This window comes from Bubalus kerabau, chromosome 14 (genome assembly GCF_029407905.1).
Source record: "Bubalus kerabau isolate K-KA32 ecotype Philippines breed swamp buffalo chromosome 14, PCC_UOA_SB_1v2, whole genome shotgun sequence".
Taxonomy (NCBI): domain Eukaryota; kingdom Metazoa; phylum Chordata; class Mammalia; order Artiodactyla; family Bovidae; genus Bubalus; species Bubalus kerabau.
Window position 1 is genome coordinate 78739032 of NC_073637.1, and position 19882 is coordinate 78758913.

General features: G+C 40.1%; 1 protein-coding gene across 1 annotated transcript; it reads left to right on the top strand.

The window, feature by feature from the left end:
• Window positions 1-392: 392 nt before the first annotated feature.
• SLC7A13 (solute carrier family 7 member 13) lies at window positions 393-18890 on the top strand. Its single transcript, XM_055546400.1, is given in 4 exon segments — window positions 393-441; window positions 444-1055; window positions 7564-7695; window positions 18670-18890. Coding segments are annotated over 4 exon segments (1014 nt in total).
• Window positions 18891-19882: the final 992 nt, after the last annotated feature.

Here is a 19882-nt window from a genome sequence, read left to right on the forward strand (position 1 = left end):
ACCAAGAAGAACCAGAACCGTAAACACTCCTGAATGGTTGTTCCCAGAAGAAAAAGCTGGGAATACGTTTGGGAAGGGGTGAAGTAGAGTAGAAAACCCTTGCTTTTTGCTGTAATACCTATCTTACTGAAATTTTTTTCCATCTGAATGTATTATTTTGATGATAATTTTTTTAAAAGTCAAACTAAAACCCTTTCAAGTAATCTGACATTATTTTACCTGGATGCATCACATGTATTTTGTTAATGATTAACACAGTCTTTATTTAACAAAGGTGGAACAAGAAGGACAGCACTCTTTTATTTCAGAGAACCCATGAACATCATTTCTACCAATATAGGCAGGAAAAGTCATCAGCTGTCATTTATGCAGACTTTAGAAATTCTGTTACAATGGATTAAGAGAGGAAGATACAGCTCAAGAGAGTATTTGGATGTTGCTGGGCACGAGGTTTCTAATTGCTGATATAACTGGAGCAGATGTTTTTGTGGCCCTCAAAGTGGTGTTGAAGTCCTGGTGCAAGAATCTGGGACTCTCCCTGAGCATCCAGGTTGACTGGGCCCTGTGGTCCTTTATGACCCATCTCCGCTCAGCAGAGGTAGGCGTGACCTTCCCATGCAGTGGAGCTCACTACTGTTTTATCAAGAGGTGTTTTGGCGATGTGATCTCTTTCCTGAATCTCTGGACCACCTTTCTGGGCCCAGGGCTCACTGCCAGGCAAGCTCCTCTCCTTGCCGACTACAGCATCCAGCCTTTTTATCCCAGCTGCTCTGCTCCAAAGCTGCCGAAGAAATGTCTGGCGCTGGGAATTCTGAGTTCTCGTGGTGTGAGAGTGGTGACTTGGCTTCAGATAGCCAGCATGATGCTGAAAATGGCCACGCTCGGCCTTACTTCCCTAAGTGCAGTAGTGTTGCTGGTGAAATGAAGGAAGGAGAAGCTAGAATTATTTCAGAACTCTTTGAATGCTGAGTTTCTAGAAGCCTCCCAGTTGACAGAAGCCATCTTCCAAGGATATTTTGCATATTGAGGTGGGAGATGCTTTATGTATCCAGCAGGTAACCAACAATACTTTAAGAAAAACAAATCTAAAGCCATGACTTGTTGCATGCAATGTGAAGTGCACATCTTTTATTACATTTTGTGTCTTATTTAAACTAAGTAATTTTTTATTTATTATTTTCCAAATCAGATCAGAATATGCCAGCTCTGCATTTATCACCAACTCTTAATTTTTTCCAATTATTCCGAAGTACTTTTTTTCTTGAATAACTTCTCTTTTTCAGCTTTCTTTTCTGGGACAACAGATAGGGGACTTATGTGCCAATCTAGTTTTTATTCTATTAATGGATGGATTCTGAGAGTGTGGAAATAGTCCTCTTTCATGAAACTGTGAATCTAAGAATAATCCAATGCCAGACTATGCTTGTGTTACAGGTGGGTGTGACATATTCAGGCTTTTAAGTATTTTTAAAAAGAATAGAATCATAGATATCCTTGATTGCTCTAAGGTCAGATTCAGTACTCTTCCCTTTAATGTCAGGATACAAGTTTTCTCTCCATTTTCAAAGTCAGCCTCTCCCTTGACCTCCACCTCTACACTTTTCCTCTCATCTCCTTTTTATCAGTGTTTTTCAACCTTTTTATCAGTGTTTTTCTTGGACATTTAAACATGAAGCAGACTCTCTACTACTGAAAAAAGTTTTTCTTAATTTTAGGGGCCCCTGTAGTCACTGATGTGTCCATCATCTATCAACTCTCTTGTCAGCAGGCATTTTTTGAAACACTGATGATTTTCAAAGCACTGGATTAGTGCCTTAAGATGAGTAAGATGCATTCTTTCCACCAAAGAGGTTTGCAGCGGTAGAAGAGGCTCTCCTTAGATTGTGGCCTGACTTCTGCTACTTCCTAGCTATGGCAAGTGTCTTTAACTCTCTGCACTTCACCCTCCTTCATCTGAAAAATAGGCAGTATTGCTTAGATCAGATCAGATCAGATCAGTCCGCTCAGTCGTGTCCGACTCTTGCGACCCCATGAATCGCAGCACACCAGGCCTCCCTGTCGGTCACCAACTCCCGGACTTCACTCAGACTCACGTCCATTGGGTCAGTGATGCCATCCAGCCATCTCATCCTCTGTTGTCCCCTTCTCCTCCTGCCCCCAATCCCTCCCAGCATCAGCATCTTTTCCAATGAGTCAACTCTTCCCATGAGTACTGGCCAAAGTACTGGAGTTTCAGCTTCAGCATCATTCCTTCCAAAGAAATCCCAGGGCTGATCGCCTTCAGAATGGACTGGTTGGATCTCTTTGCAGTCCAAGGGACTCTCAAGAGTCTTCTCCAACACCACAGTTCAAAAGCATCAATTCTTTGGCACTCAGCCTTCTTCACAGTCCAACTCTCACATCCATACATGACCACAGGAAAAACCATAGCCTTGACTAGATGAAAGTCACCATAATTCTGTGACTTGTGAATAAGTAATGATATGATAGTATGTGGTAACTGGCTGTAAGGGAACAATACAATTACAATGGAAATTCAGTGGAAGGTAAAACCACCTTCTGCTGTCTCATCAAGAGGAAAAGTTAGCAATTTTAATGGGACCCCACAAAAATTCCAGCAGTAGAGAAATCTGAGTGAAGCTGTGGAGACCAGAAGTATGCAGATGTGTGTAAGACATGGCGCACAATCTTAAATAACTGCCAAATTGTTTCCACCTCACCAGCCTGCTAATCAATAGAGTTGTTAGGTCAAGCACCGAGAGTGAGGTAGAGCAAGATGGCATAGGATTGGAGACGGAGGATGGAGAATGTCAACTTTTAGGAGGTAGATGGAGAAAGAGGATTTGATAAAGAAGCCAGAGGAAGCCTAGAGAAAGAAAATCACCAAGTTTTCAAAGGAGAGAGTAATCCACATGGTGAAATGCTTCAGAAGTTGAAGAGTGTGAGAAATGATCAAAAGCAATTTTACTAACCAGGAGTTCATTGGTGAATTTTGAGCATGAGAGGTAAGTCACTCAGCATTGAATTTAAAATTGAGATATTGAGAAAAGAAAACTATGAGAGATCAGTATTTTATAATTAAATGGGCCACTGCCCTTTGAGAGGATAATGAGCCAAACTTTCTTTTCCTCTCTCTCTCTCACATTGTCTCTTTCTCTTTTAAGAACAGAAATCTTTGGCTTCTATTTGTGCCAATTCCATCTTGTTTCTTTGCCAATGGTGTTTCATTGCTAGATGACTCTGCTGTAAACAAATTAACAAAATTTGCTAACCTATCAACTATTACAGAACTCTTCAAAACCAGTGAGCAGTAAACAAAAACTGGAGGAATTTGGGTATATGCTGGGATTGTGGAGAAGGCAGTGGTACCCCACTCCAGTACTCTTGCCTGGAAAATCCCATGGACGGAGGAGCCTGGTAGGCTGCAGTCCATGGGGTCGTGAAGAGTTGGACACAACTGAACGACTTCACTTTCACTTTTCACTTTCATGCATTGGGGAAGGAAATGGCAACCCACTCCAGTGTTCTTGCCTGGAGAATCCCATGAATGGGGGAGCCTGGTGGGCTGCTATCTATGGGGTCGCACAGAATTGGACATGACTGAAGCGATTTAGCAGCAGCAGCAGCAGCTGGGATTGTTAATTTACTTAATAACTTTTAAGCATAAGTAAATTCTAACACTTTTACCAGTAAAATGGTAATTTATAAGCAGCTGACTTTGCCTACTGCAGGAACATTCATCTTTTAAGTTCAAAACCAAGGATATTCACCACTTGTATAGCTATTACATTATATATTTTATTGTATTATATTCCTTATCTGCGATATAACAATCTAATACATAATGAGAAAAAGCAAAAGGCCCAAAGGAAAGAGCAGGTAATCCTAAAAGTTGCCCTTTTGCTTGCTCAAAAGCTTTAACTAATAACTGTAGTCATTAATAACTTATTATGTGCTAGGGATTTGATGGGAATTTTATTGTCTCTATATTTTCCAATTACCCCTAATATACAGGTAAGGAAATTGAAAGCTTGATGGTCAATAAATCATCCAGAAGCCCATAGGAGTGAGTGGGTGAGGCAGCACCTCAGTGAGAGCTTTTCAAGCCTTTACTCTTCAGCTCTCACTCAGCCCAGGGACAGTACATTCAACCCCTGGGTGGATGTAGATGGAAAGTGTTTGATATCTGTCAAAGGACAAATATTTATCAGTCAGAGGTATTTGGCTTTAAGTAACAGAAACTCACACACATTAGCTTAAAAATAAGCAGAAGGAAACGGGCTGGAAGAACAATGCTGTATTTCAAGGAAGACCTGAGCAACCCGTCTTCAGGAACAACAGAAATCAAGGAAGCTCTAGGACTTAAAATTATCAGTTGCCTATTATGCAAACACTGAGTGCTTTTTTCCTGGTTCTCTCAGCTTTGATGACATATGGTTCAAATCTTTGCAAGAAATCCTGTGTACTGGCAATGATAGGCTTCCAGTGAGTCAGAGGTCTGTGTGTGGTGCTGGTACCCATTACCAGGGCCCAGGGTCACAGAGTGTACATATAGCTATAATGTTCAATTGTCTATGTCAGGGAGAGTGCTCAGAAAACGGTAAGACTGGGGAAAATGGTGTCATAAACGGGATAATATTTAGAATAAGCCTATCGTGGAAAATCATTATATATATAAATACTAAATCATGATCTCTTCTGCACTGCAGATTGGCATTAAGGAAAGATGAGGACCCACAGGGAAAGAGAACTTCTGACCGACTCTTCTACTCTTTTCACAGATGCTATGAGAATGTATAACAGGACAATTTTGTTGGCCTGTGAGAGTTTTGATAGACAGAGTGCCTGACGAACTATGGACGGAGGTTTGTGGCATTGTACAGGAAGCTGTGACCAAAACCATCCCTAAGAAGAAGAAACGCAAGAAGGCAAAATGGCTGTCTGAGGAGGCCTTACAAATAGCTGAGAAAAGAAGAGAAACAAGAGGCAACAGAGAAAAGGAAAGACATACCCATGTGAATGCAGAGTTCCAAAGAATAGCAAGGAGAGGTAAGAAAGCCTTGTTAGGTGATCAGTGCAAAGAAATAGAGGAAAATAATAGAATGGGAAAGACTAGAGATCTCTTCAAGAAAATTAGAGACACAAAAGGAACTCATGCATATGAAATAGGCACAATAAAGGACAGAAATGGTAAAGACCTAACAGAAGCAGAAGAAATCAAGAAGAGGTGGCAAGAATACACAGAAGAACTGTACAAAAAACATCTTAATGACCCAGATAACTGTGATGGTGTGGTCACTCACCTAGAGCCGGACATCTTGCAGTGTGAAGTCAAGTGGGGCTTAGGAAGTGTTACTATGAACAAAGCTAGCAGAGGTGATGGACTTCCAGCTGAGCTATTTCAAATCCTAAAAGATGATGCTGTTAAAGTGCTGCACTCAATATACCAGCAAATTTGGAAAACTCAGCAGTGGCCACAGGACTGGAAAAGGTCAGTTTTCATTCAAATCCCAAAGAATGGCAATGCCAAAGAATGTTCAAACTACCACACAATTGCATCATTTCACATGCTAGCAAAGTAATGCTCAAAGTAGGTTCACTTTGAGGTAGGTTTCAACAGTGTGTGAACTGAGAACTTCCAGATGTACAACCTAGATTTAGAAAAGGCAGAAGAATCATCCACTGGATCAGAGAAAAAGCAAAAGAATTCCAGAAAAAAAAACCTACTTCTGCTTCATTGACTATGCTAAAGTCTTTGTGTGGATCACAACAAACTGTGGAAAATTCTTAAAGAGATGGGAATACCAAATCACTCTACCTGCCTCCTGAGACACAGTTTAAGAAGCAACAGTTAGAACTGGACATGGAACAACGGACAAAATTAGACAAAATTAGAAAAGGAGTACATCAAGGCTGTTTATTGTCACCCTGCTTATTTAACTTATATGCAGAGTACATCATGCAAAATCCTGGGCCCGATGAAGCACAAGCTGGAATTAAGACTGCCAGAAGTATCAGTAACCTTTGATATGCAGATGGTACCACCCTAACCACAGAAAGCGAAGAGGAACTAAAGAACCTGTTGAGGAAGGTGAAAGAGGAGAGTGAAAAGCTGGCTTTTTAAAAACTCAGCCTTTGGAAAACTAAGATCATGGCATCATGGCAAATAGAGAAAAAATTGAAACAGTGACAGACTTTCTTTTCTTGGGCTCCAAAATCACTGCAGATGGTGACTGCAGACATGAAATTAAGAGATGCTTGCTCCTTGGAAGAAAAGCCATGACAAACCTAGACAGTGTTTTAAAAAGCAGAGACATCACTTTGCTGACAAAGGTCTGTCTAGTCAAAGCTATGGGTTTTCCAGTTGTCATGGATGGATGTGGTGAGGTTTGAATCATAAAGAAGGCTGAGGGCTGAAGAATTGATTCCTTTGAATGTGGGGCTGGAGGAGACTCTTGAGGGTCCCTTGGACTGCAAGGAGATCCAACCAGTCCATCCTAAAGGAAATCAGTCCTGAATATTCATGGGAAGGACTGATGCTGAACCTGAAACTCCAATACTTTGGCCACCTGATGTGAAGAGCCGACTCATTGGAAGAGAGTCTGATGCTGGGAAAGACTGAGGGCAGGAAGAGAATGAGGCAACAGAGAATGAGACTCAATGGACATGAGTTTGAGCAAACTCCAGAGACAATGAAGGACAGGGAAGCCTGGAGTGCTGCAGTCCATGGTGTCTCAGAGTTAGATATGACTGAGCGACTGAACAACAACAAGGAGAGTGTTAGCTCCTGTTTTCCTAGAAGAAACTGTGATTGCTGGAGGAAGGGCTAATGTCAATTAGGCAACCAGAAAAGGCAATGAGAGAATGGGCTGAGGGCAACAGGGAGAACATTTCTGAGGAACTGAAAGAAAGCTGGTGTGCCTGTGACGCAAATAGCAAAAGGGACCATCAATTATCATTTATTTTCACAGCCCTTTCCCTTTTATATGGACCCTTATCGCAGTCACTATTTTAACTTTTCTTCATGTGATTATTGAGTTAATCATAGCTCCTCTTCTCATAATCTTAAAGTATTGAACATATGTTTTAAAAATGAGTAACATCCAAGGAATAAAAGGAAATTTGGGAAAAAATGAGGAACAGGAAACAGGAGAGGTTGAGCTTCCTGTTTGTTTTTGCTTACCATTGCATTCCCACTACTCAAACTCAGCGCCCAGTACCCAACAGAGAAGCCTGAAGACACAGGTGGACTCTGAAGCCACAGGGTCATATGGGCTCAGCTTCCATTTTCATTCTTGTGCCTTTAATTCAGAAATTTTACCATGTATGGGGGAAATGTCTTCATTCCCCGCCTTTGTTCACTTAGCAGCAAGCTCTGAAGGGAGTGGGAGTGTGTAGCAGTTACTATTGTGGGTGTTTGTGCATATTAGTGTGTGTGTGTGTGTGTGTGTGTGTGTGGCCAGGGTGAATAGGAAGAATGCAGCCCACACTTGAACAATTTTAAAGATAAATTTAAGACATAAGATTTACCTGTTGTGATTTTGTTCTTTTACGTCTATTCAGGGGAGCTCAAGAAACCCAGAAAGACAATTCTAAAGGACATATTTCCTGCATTCCCGCTGGTAACTCTTGTTTATTTACTGGTTAACATTTCCTACCTGACTGTTCTGACACCCAAGGAAATTCCCTCTTCAGGTTTGTACATAAATTGCTAAGATAATAAAGAACAACAAAGACAGCATATGTAAGTATCCCTTTACCAGTTGGAACTGTTGTTTGCTTTTCACTATTTTATAGAGAATCTATTGTAATCTTTGAAGATGACAGAGGGGACAAAGAGTATGGTTTGGTTAAGAAAAGTGTTTCACATTTCATCATGGTAATACGTTTTTTGCTAATATGGAAAAGTATATATAATGCTGGCATATGATGCAGACTGATTCAATGTTAGCGTTCCTTTCATGATCTCATCTCACCAGAGTGATGTTATGTGATCAGAGCTTATATCTACTAAAACTTTGACAATGTGAATTTTCCAAATATTCTTCTAGATGACATTAAGAATGATAAACTTGAAATGTAGGACAGTAGCAATTAAAAGAATAGATGCTAATGTATATAGTTAATATGATAAATATTAATATGTAATATAATTTAATTATTTATCATAAATAACTAAAATATATGGTGGCAAAGGGCTCTGAACATATTGCAAATTTGACTAAAAGATAACTATTTGAGATCCCTAATTGTAGAATAAAAAGGGAAATAAGAAAATCTTAAGGAAATAAAACATATACTTAAAAATGAGCAACAGATTCAAGGAATAAAAGGAAATTTGAGGAACAGGAAATATGAGAGACTAGCAATTTCCTCAAAACAGCATTAGACTTTGAGTAACCACCTTCTGTGATAAGCTATCAGCCAGTACCATTGGGACTAATCTCTTTTGAGTGGTTATTACTGCTTTGGTAAATCCTTGGGGCACTGGGAATAAACCTGGGGGAGGTTTAATATAAAAGTCGTAACACACTCTGCCTGAGGTCTTGAGTTCCTGCCATGTAGGAAGTTGCCATATGCATGATATCAGTGTTGATTCACAGTGGTCTAGCTGTCTTTGGGAGCTGTATGCTAGAAATAATCAAGATTCTGAGAATTTGTAAGAACAACCTGACTGCTAAATTGGATAAAACCAAGTAGTGGGTTAGTTCCTCAGTCATGTCCGACTCTTTGCAACACCATGGACTGTAGCCTGCCAGGCTCCTCTGTCCATGGACTTCTCCAGGCAAGAATGCTGGAGTGGGTTGCCATTCCTTTCTCCAGGGGATCTTCCCGACCCAGGGATCAAATCCAGGTCTCTTGCATTGCAGGTGGATTCTTTACCATCTGAGCCACCAGGGAAGCCCTCTACTTTGATTATGTAGAAAATAAATTAACAAAGCTAGCTATAGATGTGGTGGGGGCTGTTGGTCAGCTGGCTAGCTGTAATGGTTCACTGAAGCTGACATCTGTTATGGCCAGTCTTAAAGATTGTGAAAAATAATGAACATCTCTTCTCAGCTGTCATAATAGTTGCAACATTTTTGTGGGTGGTATAGTAATTTTGGTATGTGTGGAAGACTCATGAAATATTTTGACATAGTCTTTTAGACATATCCTCAGATCTTGTTTAAATTCTGAAATAATATTTTTATTGCAAATATCTATTTTTATTGTATTATGAACTTAATTAAGAAAAAAATCAGAGCTACACACGAAAACTGTATGTACAGGGACAACCATCATAACATTATCTAAGAGAGCAAAAAATTAAAGATCACCAAAATATTCAATAAATTTGAAATAGATAAATAATTTCTAGCAAGTCATCTAATAGACCACCCTGAGCTTTTCCAAAGATCGTCTTTTTGAAGAATGCTTAAAGTAAAAAGACAATAATGAGAGGATTTAATTGTATCTAGCGCCATCTGAGGGCTTCCCAAGTTCGCTAATGGCAGAGAACCCGCCTGCCAACGCAGGAGACTTAAGAGAGGTGAGTTTGAACCCTGGAGGAGGGCATGGCAACCCACTCCAGTATTCTTGCCTGAAGAATCCTGTTGACAGAGGAGCCTGGCACGCTGCAGTCCCTGGGGTCACAAAGAGTCGGACACGACTGAGGCGATTTAGCAATGAGAGAAAAGGCAGGATCTACATTACAATATATAACAGAAAGTAAATAGTTAATACTGATCTACAGGTGATTTTTGTTTATTCCTTACTAAAGTTTCTGTCAAGTCTGACATCGTCGAGTCTGTTCAGCAGAGGTTCCTTTGTTTACTTACAAAGCTACCGCTGCATTCCAGTATCTTCCACAGTGAGGCTCAGATTTAGCAGGTGGGAAATGAGAACAGGGAAGTGCTGCTGTGGGGTCACAAGTTACAGCATCTGCTATTCTGAAATGTCATCTTAACTCGATCACCAACAGATTCCATCTTTTCATCTTCACTTGAATTTAAACTGACTTTCAGTCTGGATGAAGAGGAGTTTCACAGGAGCGCCCTTTAGTTACAGAAAAGGAAAGAGGCAACAACTTGACCACGTAAGGATACTATTGGAGAAAGCTGGCCTGATGCTGTAATTACCAGAACAGTAAAATAGTTTTGGTAGGCTCAGCATGCTAAAAGCTTTACTTGGATTATCATATTTAGCCCTCTCGGTAATACAGAAGGCAGATACTACTGTTATCTCCATTTTACAGAAAAGGAAACAGGTTTATACAAGTTGAGTCACTTGCCCAAGGTCACACAGCATGAAGTGGAAACAAGCTTCAAATCTGGGCAATTTCTTTGGGATGTTTGTCTCTCACTAAGTACAAAATATAAGCATGAACACTCGGATGAAGCTGCATTTTAATCACCATCAACTTTGGCTGACTTGCAACCAGCCTTTCTTTTCAGTTCTTGCTTCTGCTTCCATCTAATAATGTAATGAAAGTCATTTAGTTGTGTCTGACTCCTTGCAACCCCATGGACTATACAGTCCATGAAATTCTCCAGGAAATAATACTGGAGTGGGAGCCTTTCCCTTCTTCAGGGCATCTTCCCAACCCAGGGATTGAACCCAGGTCTCCCACATTGCAGGCAGATTCTTTATCAGCTGAGCCATCAGGGAAGCCCATCTAGCCATCCCTAATTGTATCAGTTATTGAGTAGCCACTAGGATTTGAGTATCTAGCAAGGTATTCTGGGTGTAGAAAAGAATAAGACTTGGCTTCTGTATTCAGGCAGAGTTGAGTCTACCTAGACAGTCAGGTGCCCCAAAACCACAGTAAGATCCCTGCCACGTGGGGGCCTCCTGAGTATACAGGGAGGGTACACAGGGAAAGACAATCTTCTTTTTTTTAATGGCTGATCCTCAGTGTTTTCAGACCTAAAATTGGAATAAATAATGCTTACCTCCTAAGAATGTGGGATGTATTAAATGAGCTAAGGCATGCAAACAGTACAAAGCCACGGTGATAGTTATTATTACTTATATTATTATTTGATATTCATTTGCATCAAAATGGAAGGCAGGGGACTTCCCTGGTGGTCCAAGGGCTAAGACTCTGTGCTCCCAGTGCAGGGGGCCTGGGTTAGGAATTAGATCCTGTATGCTGCAACTAAGACCCAGCACAGCCAAATAAATAAATAAATAAATAAATAAATAAATATTACATTAAAAAAAAGGAAGGCAAGGGTAACCATAGCGTAAGTAGTTGAAATTTGTCTCCAATACCCACATGCATGCTCTTCTTTCCTCTCTCAGTTTTTGGATAATTGATAACAGGCTGTGAAATGATAGGTTATCTTTCTCAAGGGTATTTTACCCATTAAAAGGAGTTTTGTTAATGATTTGAGCCCCAAATGAGTGACCCTCTAATTAAAGGATTTCATAAGTTGTAACTTACTATGTTATACTCTGGGGCTATAGATTTGTATCTGTCTCTTAAAGACATCACAAAAGTGACTGACTTTTCTCCCTAGGACTTTTCTTTATGTGAATTGCTTACATTAACTTCCTAATATTTTATGGTTTTGTTTTTAAAATCTAGCTCTTTGGTTTATATAAAACTTGTTTCTATGTATATTTGAAAGAAATCTTCTAAATGTATTTTCTTTTTTTCTGAAATGAATAGCCAATTACCAGTCTGTTTTGTTTTGATAGTCTTTAACTTTAAAATATATATGGGTCTATTTCTGAATGATTTATTCTGTTCTATTAATCTATTCTGTATTAGTATGCAGTTTCTTAAAAATAGCAATGTTTTAGTTACCCTATTGGGTTGAATATTGTCTCCCAAAATTCATGTCCTAACCTGAACCTCAGAATGTGAATCTATTTGGAAACCATGCTTTTACAGATGTAGTTAGTTAAGAAGAGGTCATACTGCATATAGGATGGGGCACTTAATTCAACAAGATGATGTCTTTGAAAGCAGATGAGCAGAGCCATGCAGAGGGAAGATGTGTGATGGGACACCAAGAATACCATGGACTTCTGAATCAGCGTTTGGAGTAATGTATCTGCAAGGAGATCCAACCAGTTTATCCTAAAGGAAATCAGTCCTAAATATTCATTGGAAGGACTGATGATGAAGCTGAAACTCCAATACTTTGGCCACCTGATGTGAAGAACTGACTCATTTGAAAAGACCCTGATGTTGGGAAAGATTGAAGGCAGGAAGAGAAGGGGGTGACAGAGGATGAGATGGTTGAATGGCATCACCAACACGATGGACATGAGTTTAAGTAAACTGCTGGAGTTGGTGATGGACAGGGAAGCCTGGTGTGGTGCAGTCCATGGGGTCACAAAGAGTCAGACACGACTGAGCGACTGAACTGAACTGATCTGCAAGTTGGGGAAAATGCCTTGAGTGGCCAGAAGCTTGACCCTTCAGAGAAGGCAAATGGACTTCCCACACAAGTGTGGGAGAGTAAATTTCTGTTTTTTTCATGTCACCCAGTTTCTGGTACTCTATGGCAGCCCTAGGGAATGTACACAGTTTTTAATGCTCTTAAAGAAAAGTCCTATTTGGTTATCTGGTAGTGTATGTCAATTTTCCTCATCTTGTAAAAAATGAGTATTAGTTATTACTGCCTTTTCATACGCCATGGCAAATTCTATTTGAATTTTTATTTTCATTACTTGGTTGTACTGGTTACTTCCAGAAGAACTCATATTTTCCAATACTGAGTCTTTCTTTTCAAGATGATTATCTTGCTATTTATTAGGTTATCTTTATGTCTTCAAAGAAGTTTTATAATTTTCTTAACAAATATCTTGAAAATTTTTGTTCACTCCTATATATTCCATATTTTCTTTCTTTTTTTGACAGCAGTTATGTTTGGGATACTTTAATCCCTCATTATTTTTTTCCAACTGGTGATTGTTGGTATTTAGGAAAGCCATTTTTATTGTGGATGATCTTGTATTTGGCTGCTTAACTGAACTCTCACTATTCCAATAATTTTTTAGAAGACTATTTCTCATTTGCTAGGAAGATAATTGTCATCTTCAGAGAAAGAATTTTGTTTCTTCCACTTTAGTTTTTAGATATCATTTATATGTTTTGCCTTGTGGTGATGACCAATACCTCCAGAACAAGGTTGAAAACTGTAATGATGTATGCATCCTTGCTCTGATCTTAACTTCAGTGGAAATAATTTTTATGTTTTACAATTAAAAATAACTAATGCAAGTGTTATCCAAGTTAATCCAGTGGTCATGTACGGATGTGAGAGTTGGACTGTGAAGAAAGCTGAGCGCTGAAGAATTGATGCTTTTGAACTGTGGTGTTGGAGAAGACTCTTGAGAGTCCCTTGGACTGCAAGGAGATCCAACCAGCCCATCCTAAAGGAGATCAGCCCTGGGATTTCTTTGGAAGGAATGATGCTAAAGCTGAAACTCCAGTACTTTGGCCACCTCATGCGAAGAGTTGACTCATTGGAAAAGACTCTGATGCTGGGAGGGATTGGGGGCAGGAGGAGAAGGGGACGACAGAGGATGAGATGGCTGGATGGCATCACTGACTCGATGGGCGTGAGTCTGAGTGAACTCTGGGAGTTGGTGATGGACAGGGAGGCCTGGCGTGCTGCGATTCATGGGGTCGCAAAGAGTCGGACACGACTGAGCGACTGAACTGAACTGAACTGAATGCAAGTTTATACATATATGCAATCACATAGTATTTATAGGAAAATTCTTATTCTAGCATATTTTCCTTTTCTTTCCTTACAGTGATAAGCTTTTGTTTAGTTGAGTAAAAATAAATATGAATTCCCTGCCCGCCCCCCCAAAAAAGTAAAAGAGAGACATGAGGTTTTCATGAACCCTGAAGAGTAGATGGATATTGCTACATGGCACCATCTTTCTATCACTGCAGACTCATCAAAAGAGATGATGGTTCCAGGGACGTTCCCTGTGGTTGTCTGTTCACTCTGGAGGGTGAGACAGCTCTACATATGGTCCTCTGCTCTTTTCTAAAACAGTCTCCAATGTGATTCACCTGAGATTTCCTTTGTCAATGTTCTGGGGAATTCTCTTTACCTCCACCTGTTTCTTTTGTCTGTTGTAGTTCTCTTTTTCAGCTGATTCTTCATTTTGGAAAGGCATGTTATTTTGTAACTTCATGTAAAAGGTAATGGGAGAAAAATTTCATGAGATATTGCAAGTATGTAAGTGTCTATTTTATTTTCTTCCTTGAGTGGTAGCTTGCAAGTAATAGAATTCTTTGGAAATAATTTTCCTTCAGAATTTTGAAGGTATTTCTCCATTGAATTCTAAATTCCAATATTGCTGTTGACATTTCAAAATCATTCTAATTTTTAAAATTTCTTGTTTAATTGTTCTGGTTAGACATTCAAGTATATTCTAATACCTAATCCTATATATGTAGTCAAAGCCCTGTTTTTTCCCTCCAACCTGAAAAAATGTAGGTACATTTTTGGTCTTCAGTATTTTAAAAAATTTAATGGTAATGGGTTTTTATGTGTCTTTATTTTCACCTATTGTTTTAGACCTTCATGAGCCTTTTCAAAATGGAAAATATTTTGGTTTGGGGAAATTTTCTTGGATCATTTCATTGATATATGCCTCCTCTCTCTTTCTGTTGGTTTTTCTGGAATTTTTGTTATTTTGGTGTGAACCTCCTGAACTTGTCTTTTGATTTTCTTATCTTTTGTTTCCTATTTTTAACCTCTATTTGTTTGCTTGTTGTTACTTTTTTGTTGCTGTTTGTTGTTCAGCCGAGTCCAACTCTTTGCAACCCCATGGACTGCAGCATGCCGGGCTTCCCTGTCCTTCACCATCTCCTGGAGCTTACTCAAACTCATGTCCATCGAGTGGGTGATGCCATCCAACCGTCTCATCCTCTGTCGTCCCCTTCTCCTCCTGCCTTCAATCTTTTCCAGCACCAGGGCCTTAATGAGTTGGCTCTTCACATCAGGTGGCCAACGTATTGGAGCTTCAGCTTCAGCATTAGTCCTTCCAATGAATATTCAGGACTGATTTCCTTTAGGATTGACTGGTTTGATCTTGCTGTCCAAGGGACTCTCAAGAGTCTTCTCCCACTCCACAGTTCAAAAGCATCAGTTCTTCAACACTCAGTCTTTTTATGGTCCAACTCTCACATCCATACATGACTACTGGAAAACCAGTAGTTTTCAGATGTTTTGTGAGTCTTAACTGTCTGCTCATAATTAATAATAATGGACCAAAAAGTTGATTGGAAACTCCAAATGTATACATATAGCTTACATGCTATATATATGGCGATCTGAGTGAACCAATTGTTAAGGCATTGTCAAAGTCAGAATCTGTACATCTTTCATCTTGGGTAGTCAGGTTCCTCAGCTGCTGCTGCTGCTGCTAAGTCGCTTCAGTCGTGTCCGACTCTGTGTGACCCCATAGATGGCAGCCCACCAGGCTCCCCCATCCCTGGGATTCTCCAGGCAAGAACACTGGAGTGGGTTGCCATTTCCTTCTCCAAAGCGTGAAAGTGAAAAGGGAAAGTGAAGTCGCTCAGTCGTGTCTGACTCCTAGCGACCCCAGGGACTGCAGCCTACCAGGCCCCTCCGTCCATGGGATTCTCCAGGCAAGAGTACTGGAGTGGGGTGCCATTGCCTTCTTCAAGTCTTCTAATCTTTTTAAAGGCAGGACTCTGACTTTCAGGTATTGGGAGCTGAGCTGGGGAATGGGACTAGAGAGCATAGTCTCTGCAGTTAGTAATCAATGAATATAAATTCATCTCATTTTCACAGAGTACCTAGAACTTCAACTGTGCTGATATCTCCCATCAATAAATCTGCAGTCATTTGCTATGGTAGCACAGGAGCAGGTGCCTAGGGATTAAGACTAGAACTGGATTCTAGATCATTTCCACATAATCTTCTTTATTTAAGTGATGTAACTGCCCCGGCCCCAGTCAGACCTAATTCCATTAATTTACATGATGCTTTTGAGCATTCTGCAGAGTAAATCACCTTGTTTCTCAACTTCTCCTGCTTTAAAGACCCACATTTGTAATGCATCTTTAGTGCATTTGCTTTCCAATTTACAATATTTTGGAATATTTTTCTCAAAAAAAAAAAAAAACAAAAAAACACCTTTTCTCTTTCCCCCCTTCCTCATGGGGTTATTTATTTGAAAACTTCTTCATTCTGCATTCTGGTTTTACTGGGATTACATAAGAGTGAAGGTACAGCGTTTTGGGCAGAATAGTGGAGTGGGTAGCCCTGCCTTTCTCCAGGGGATCTTCCGAACCCTGGGATCAAACCCAGGCTCCTTCATTGCAGGCAGATTTTTTTTTTTTTTAACCATCTGAGCCATCAGGGAAGCCCCCAAATGCTGAAGTGGGTAGCCTATCCCTTCCCCAGTGGATCTTCCCCACCCAGGAGTGGAACCAGAGTCTCCTGCATTGTATTGTAAAACATGTTTCATGGCTTAACATATTTGTTGTATGTAGCTGAATTTAAGAGGCTTCCCTGGTGGCTCAGATGGTAAAGAATCTGCCTGCAGTGTAGGAGACCCAGGTTAGAGCCCTGGGTTGGGAAGATCCTCTGGAGAAGGAAATGGCTATCCAGTCCAATCTTCTTGGGGCTTCCCTGGTAGCTCAGATAGTAAAGAATCTGACTGAAATGCAGGAGATCCAGGTTCAATCCCTGGGTCAGAAAGATCCCCTGGAGAAGGGAATGGCAACCCCTTCCAGTATTCTTGCCTGGAGAGTCCCATGGATGGAGGAGCCTGGTGGACTACTGTCCATGGGGTCTCAAAGAGTCAGACATGACTGAGGGGCTAACACACACACACACACACAAGAGTAGCTTAAATAGGGGCTTGCCAGGTGGCTCAGTGGCAAAGAATCTGCTTGCCAATGTAGGAGATGCAGGAAATGGATTTGATCCCTGGGTTGGGAAGATCCCCTGGGGAAGGAAATGGCAACTCACTCTCGTATTCTTGCCTGGAGAATCCCAGGGACAGAGGAGCCATGGGGTTGCAAAGAGTTGGACATGACTGAGCATACATTCACAGCTTAAATAGATGTTTCTTCAGTCTGACATTTTAAACCCAAGACTTTTTTTTAAATGTGTTGCAAAGATTTTTTTTTAAACAGGTAATATGTCCATCAAGAAATCTGAGTTGATCAGACTCATTATTCTGAATAAATTTTAAAGGAAAGGTGTTGAAAGACATTTGACTTAAAAATCTTTCTCTCAGTGATATAAATTGTTTTAAAACAAGAATGTGATTAGTCTACATTGTCTTGTTTCATGGTATAGTGCAATATTTTCTTCCTTTTAATGGCTGGCCCCATTCTCAGGCTAAATTAGGTGTTAGCACGTTTACATTTGGCCCACCAGGCACAACTCTACCAAGATGTCCTGTAGTCTTACCATGCTTCAGTTCCACATGCTTAGGTTAGTGGTGCATTCAAAATTTCTATCTTGTTTAAAATCTTGTGGAGGATGACATGTCTAATGGCAAGTTAGAAAATTCCTTATTACCTGGGATCTTTGAGCATTTTAATATATAAGGGAGATCTTACAGGTTGTCCCCTTTTCCCTTCCCTTACCTGATTTTTTTCAGGTAAAAGGCAAAATTACACCCATCTTCAAGGGGATGAATCATAATGGATCTTGGCCAACCCCTGTCATCTCATACTCCTGGCCTGTGATTTGTTTAGGAGTGGGTGTGAGACCAGCTTTTGCCAACAAAATGTAAGAGAGTCCAATGCAGGGCTGATGAGAAATATTGCTCTCTCTGATAAAAAAGAGAAGCCAGAACAATCTCTCTGTCCTTTCCTTTCTTGGATTTTATCATGTAAAGGTGGGATGCTTGAAGCTGTGCTGACCATCTTGTAACCCTGATATGCAAGTCAAGAGAACACGGAGAAATGGAACACTCATCTGTGAAGCTGGAAACTAACCAGCCCTAGAACTGCTTCCCTCCAGACTGCTTTTTATGACTTAATTTAATACACTTATGATTCAAGATACTTGTATCCAGTCTACTTTAAACTCAAAGTATTTTAACTGGAAAAATGGCAAAATGCGAGGTGTTTGGTAGTCATCGAGTGATGAGATGGTAATCAATATCTTTAAACCTGTTTTATCATTTACAGATTGGAGTTAACACTCACCACTTAGGGATTTATTAGAATTAAATGAGGTAATTTAGATTTAAAATGAGGGGGTGTGTGGGAAGCATGTCACAAGGAAAAGGATATATGTCTACATATGGCTGATTCACTTTGTTGTACAACAGAAATTAACACAACATTGTAAGGCAATTATACTCCATAAAAAATAATAACAACATTTTATTAAGTAAAATAAGGTGCTTTTCTCAGTGTCTGGTAGCTGGTAATCTCTAAATAAATAATAGTAAACCTTATCTTAAATTAATTAAGACATCTAGCTTCTTTCATTTTAATAATTGTCTTAATAACACTCCTTTTTTGGCCTAATGAGACTATATACTCTTTGGAAGCAAGCCCAACCTTATGTGTATCTTTTCACGTCCAGTATGAGGCACAGGATAAATGTTCCATAAAATTAATGAAACATAGTGAACATAGTAGGCATGCAATGCCTTTTTATTAAGTTAATAAATAAAAGGGTGAGTGAGTGAATTAGTGTGAATTGTCTACAGTGTCTATTGATTACCCTAAATTGTTAGAAGGAAAGGTGACATCGTATCCAAGTAAGTTCTGTGAAAAATTTGACAGAGTTCCTCGAGAGAAGGTGGGATGGGACGGCAATGTGAGCTCTATACAGAACGTTGCGCCGTGCCCCTTAACGATAAAGCAGTCCGCCGCATCCTGGGGAAGTATCCTGGAGCTGCGCAAGCAAAATCTCTTTGAACTGTGCTAGGACAGAGCTTGTCTCTCACCCTACCTGGAATTTTATTTTAGAATCTTACAGGCTTATGCAGCATTAAATTTCATTTTATAGAATACACATTTAGCATTTTGCCATAAACAGAACTCATTAAAACAAATGGAATGTACCAGAGAGGTTTCTACAGAACAAGGTGTTCCTTGTAAAAGCCAATGGCCGCTGTACTTCTCTTCTCTTTCTGAACGGATGGTTCATTCCGGGCACCAAGCAGAGCTCCAAATCCAATGTCATCATCTGCTGGTCCCAATCTTATCACAACAGTTTGTATTTTTAAAGGAAATACATAAAACTGAAAGATAATATTCTTTTCGTTTGCTCACAGGAAACAAGCATTGTGTTTTTTACTGAAAAATTCTGGCTCGCACAACCCTTGACATCACAACTGATCTCAAAGCCCATTCTTGTTTTGGAATTTTTTGAAAGTTTGATTGCAGGTTCTGCAGAAATCATGATTTAAAAAGCAAGAGCTCAAACTGTTTCTGATGCTGGTTCAACAGGATCCAAGGTACCCTCAGGTCAATGTAAAGGAAATGACGTAACCATGATCAAACTTGTGTAATGTCCTCGAGAAGAAGTAAGTGATTTATGTCTGAATATTTCATGAACCTAAAGGCTGAATCTGAGAGAAACAGCTGTGAAAAGCCAAAGACCTTGAAGAATTAATGGTATTGTTTCTTTGGTTACTCTCCTGGAGAGGCACTAAAAGAGTCTGGGGATGGTGTCTAAGGTTAAGGGGGAAAGCCCCTAACGGGACAGCACCGTACGGTTTCATCATCGTACGTAGATGAGCTGAAAGACGACCCTTGCTGAGTCTTTAAGCCCCAGTCACAGGAAGACTCATCTTGTGGTCTGAAACGGAATGTCTGTTCACAGATTTGTGAATCAGTGATGACAGAAGGGAGAGTGTGGTTGACAGGTGGAACCTGACTGCATTGAGGAAATTTTCAGCTGTGGTAAAACTAGTG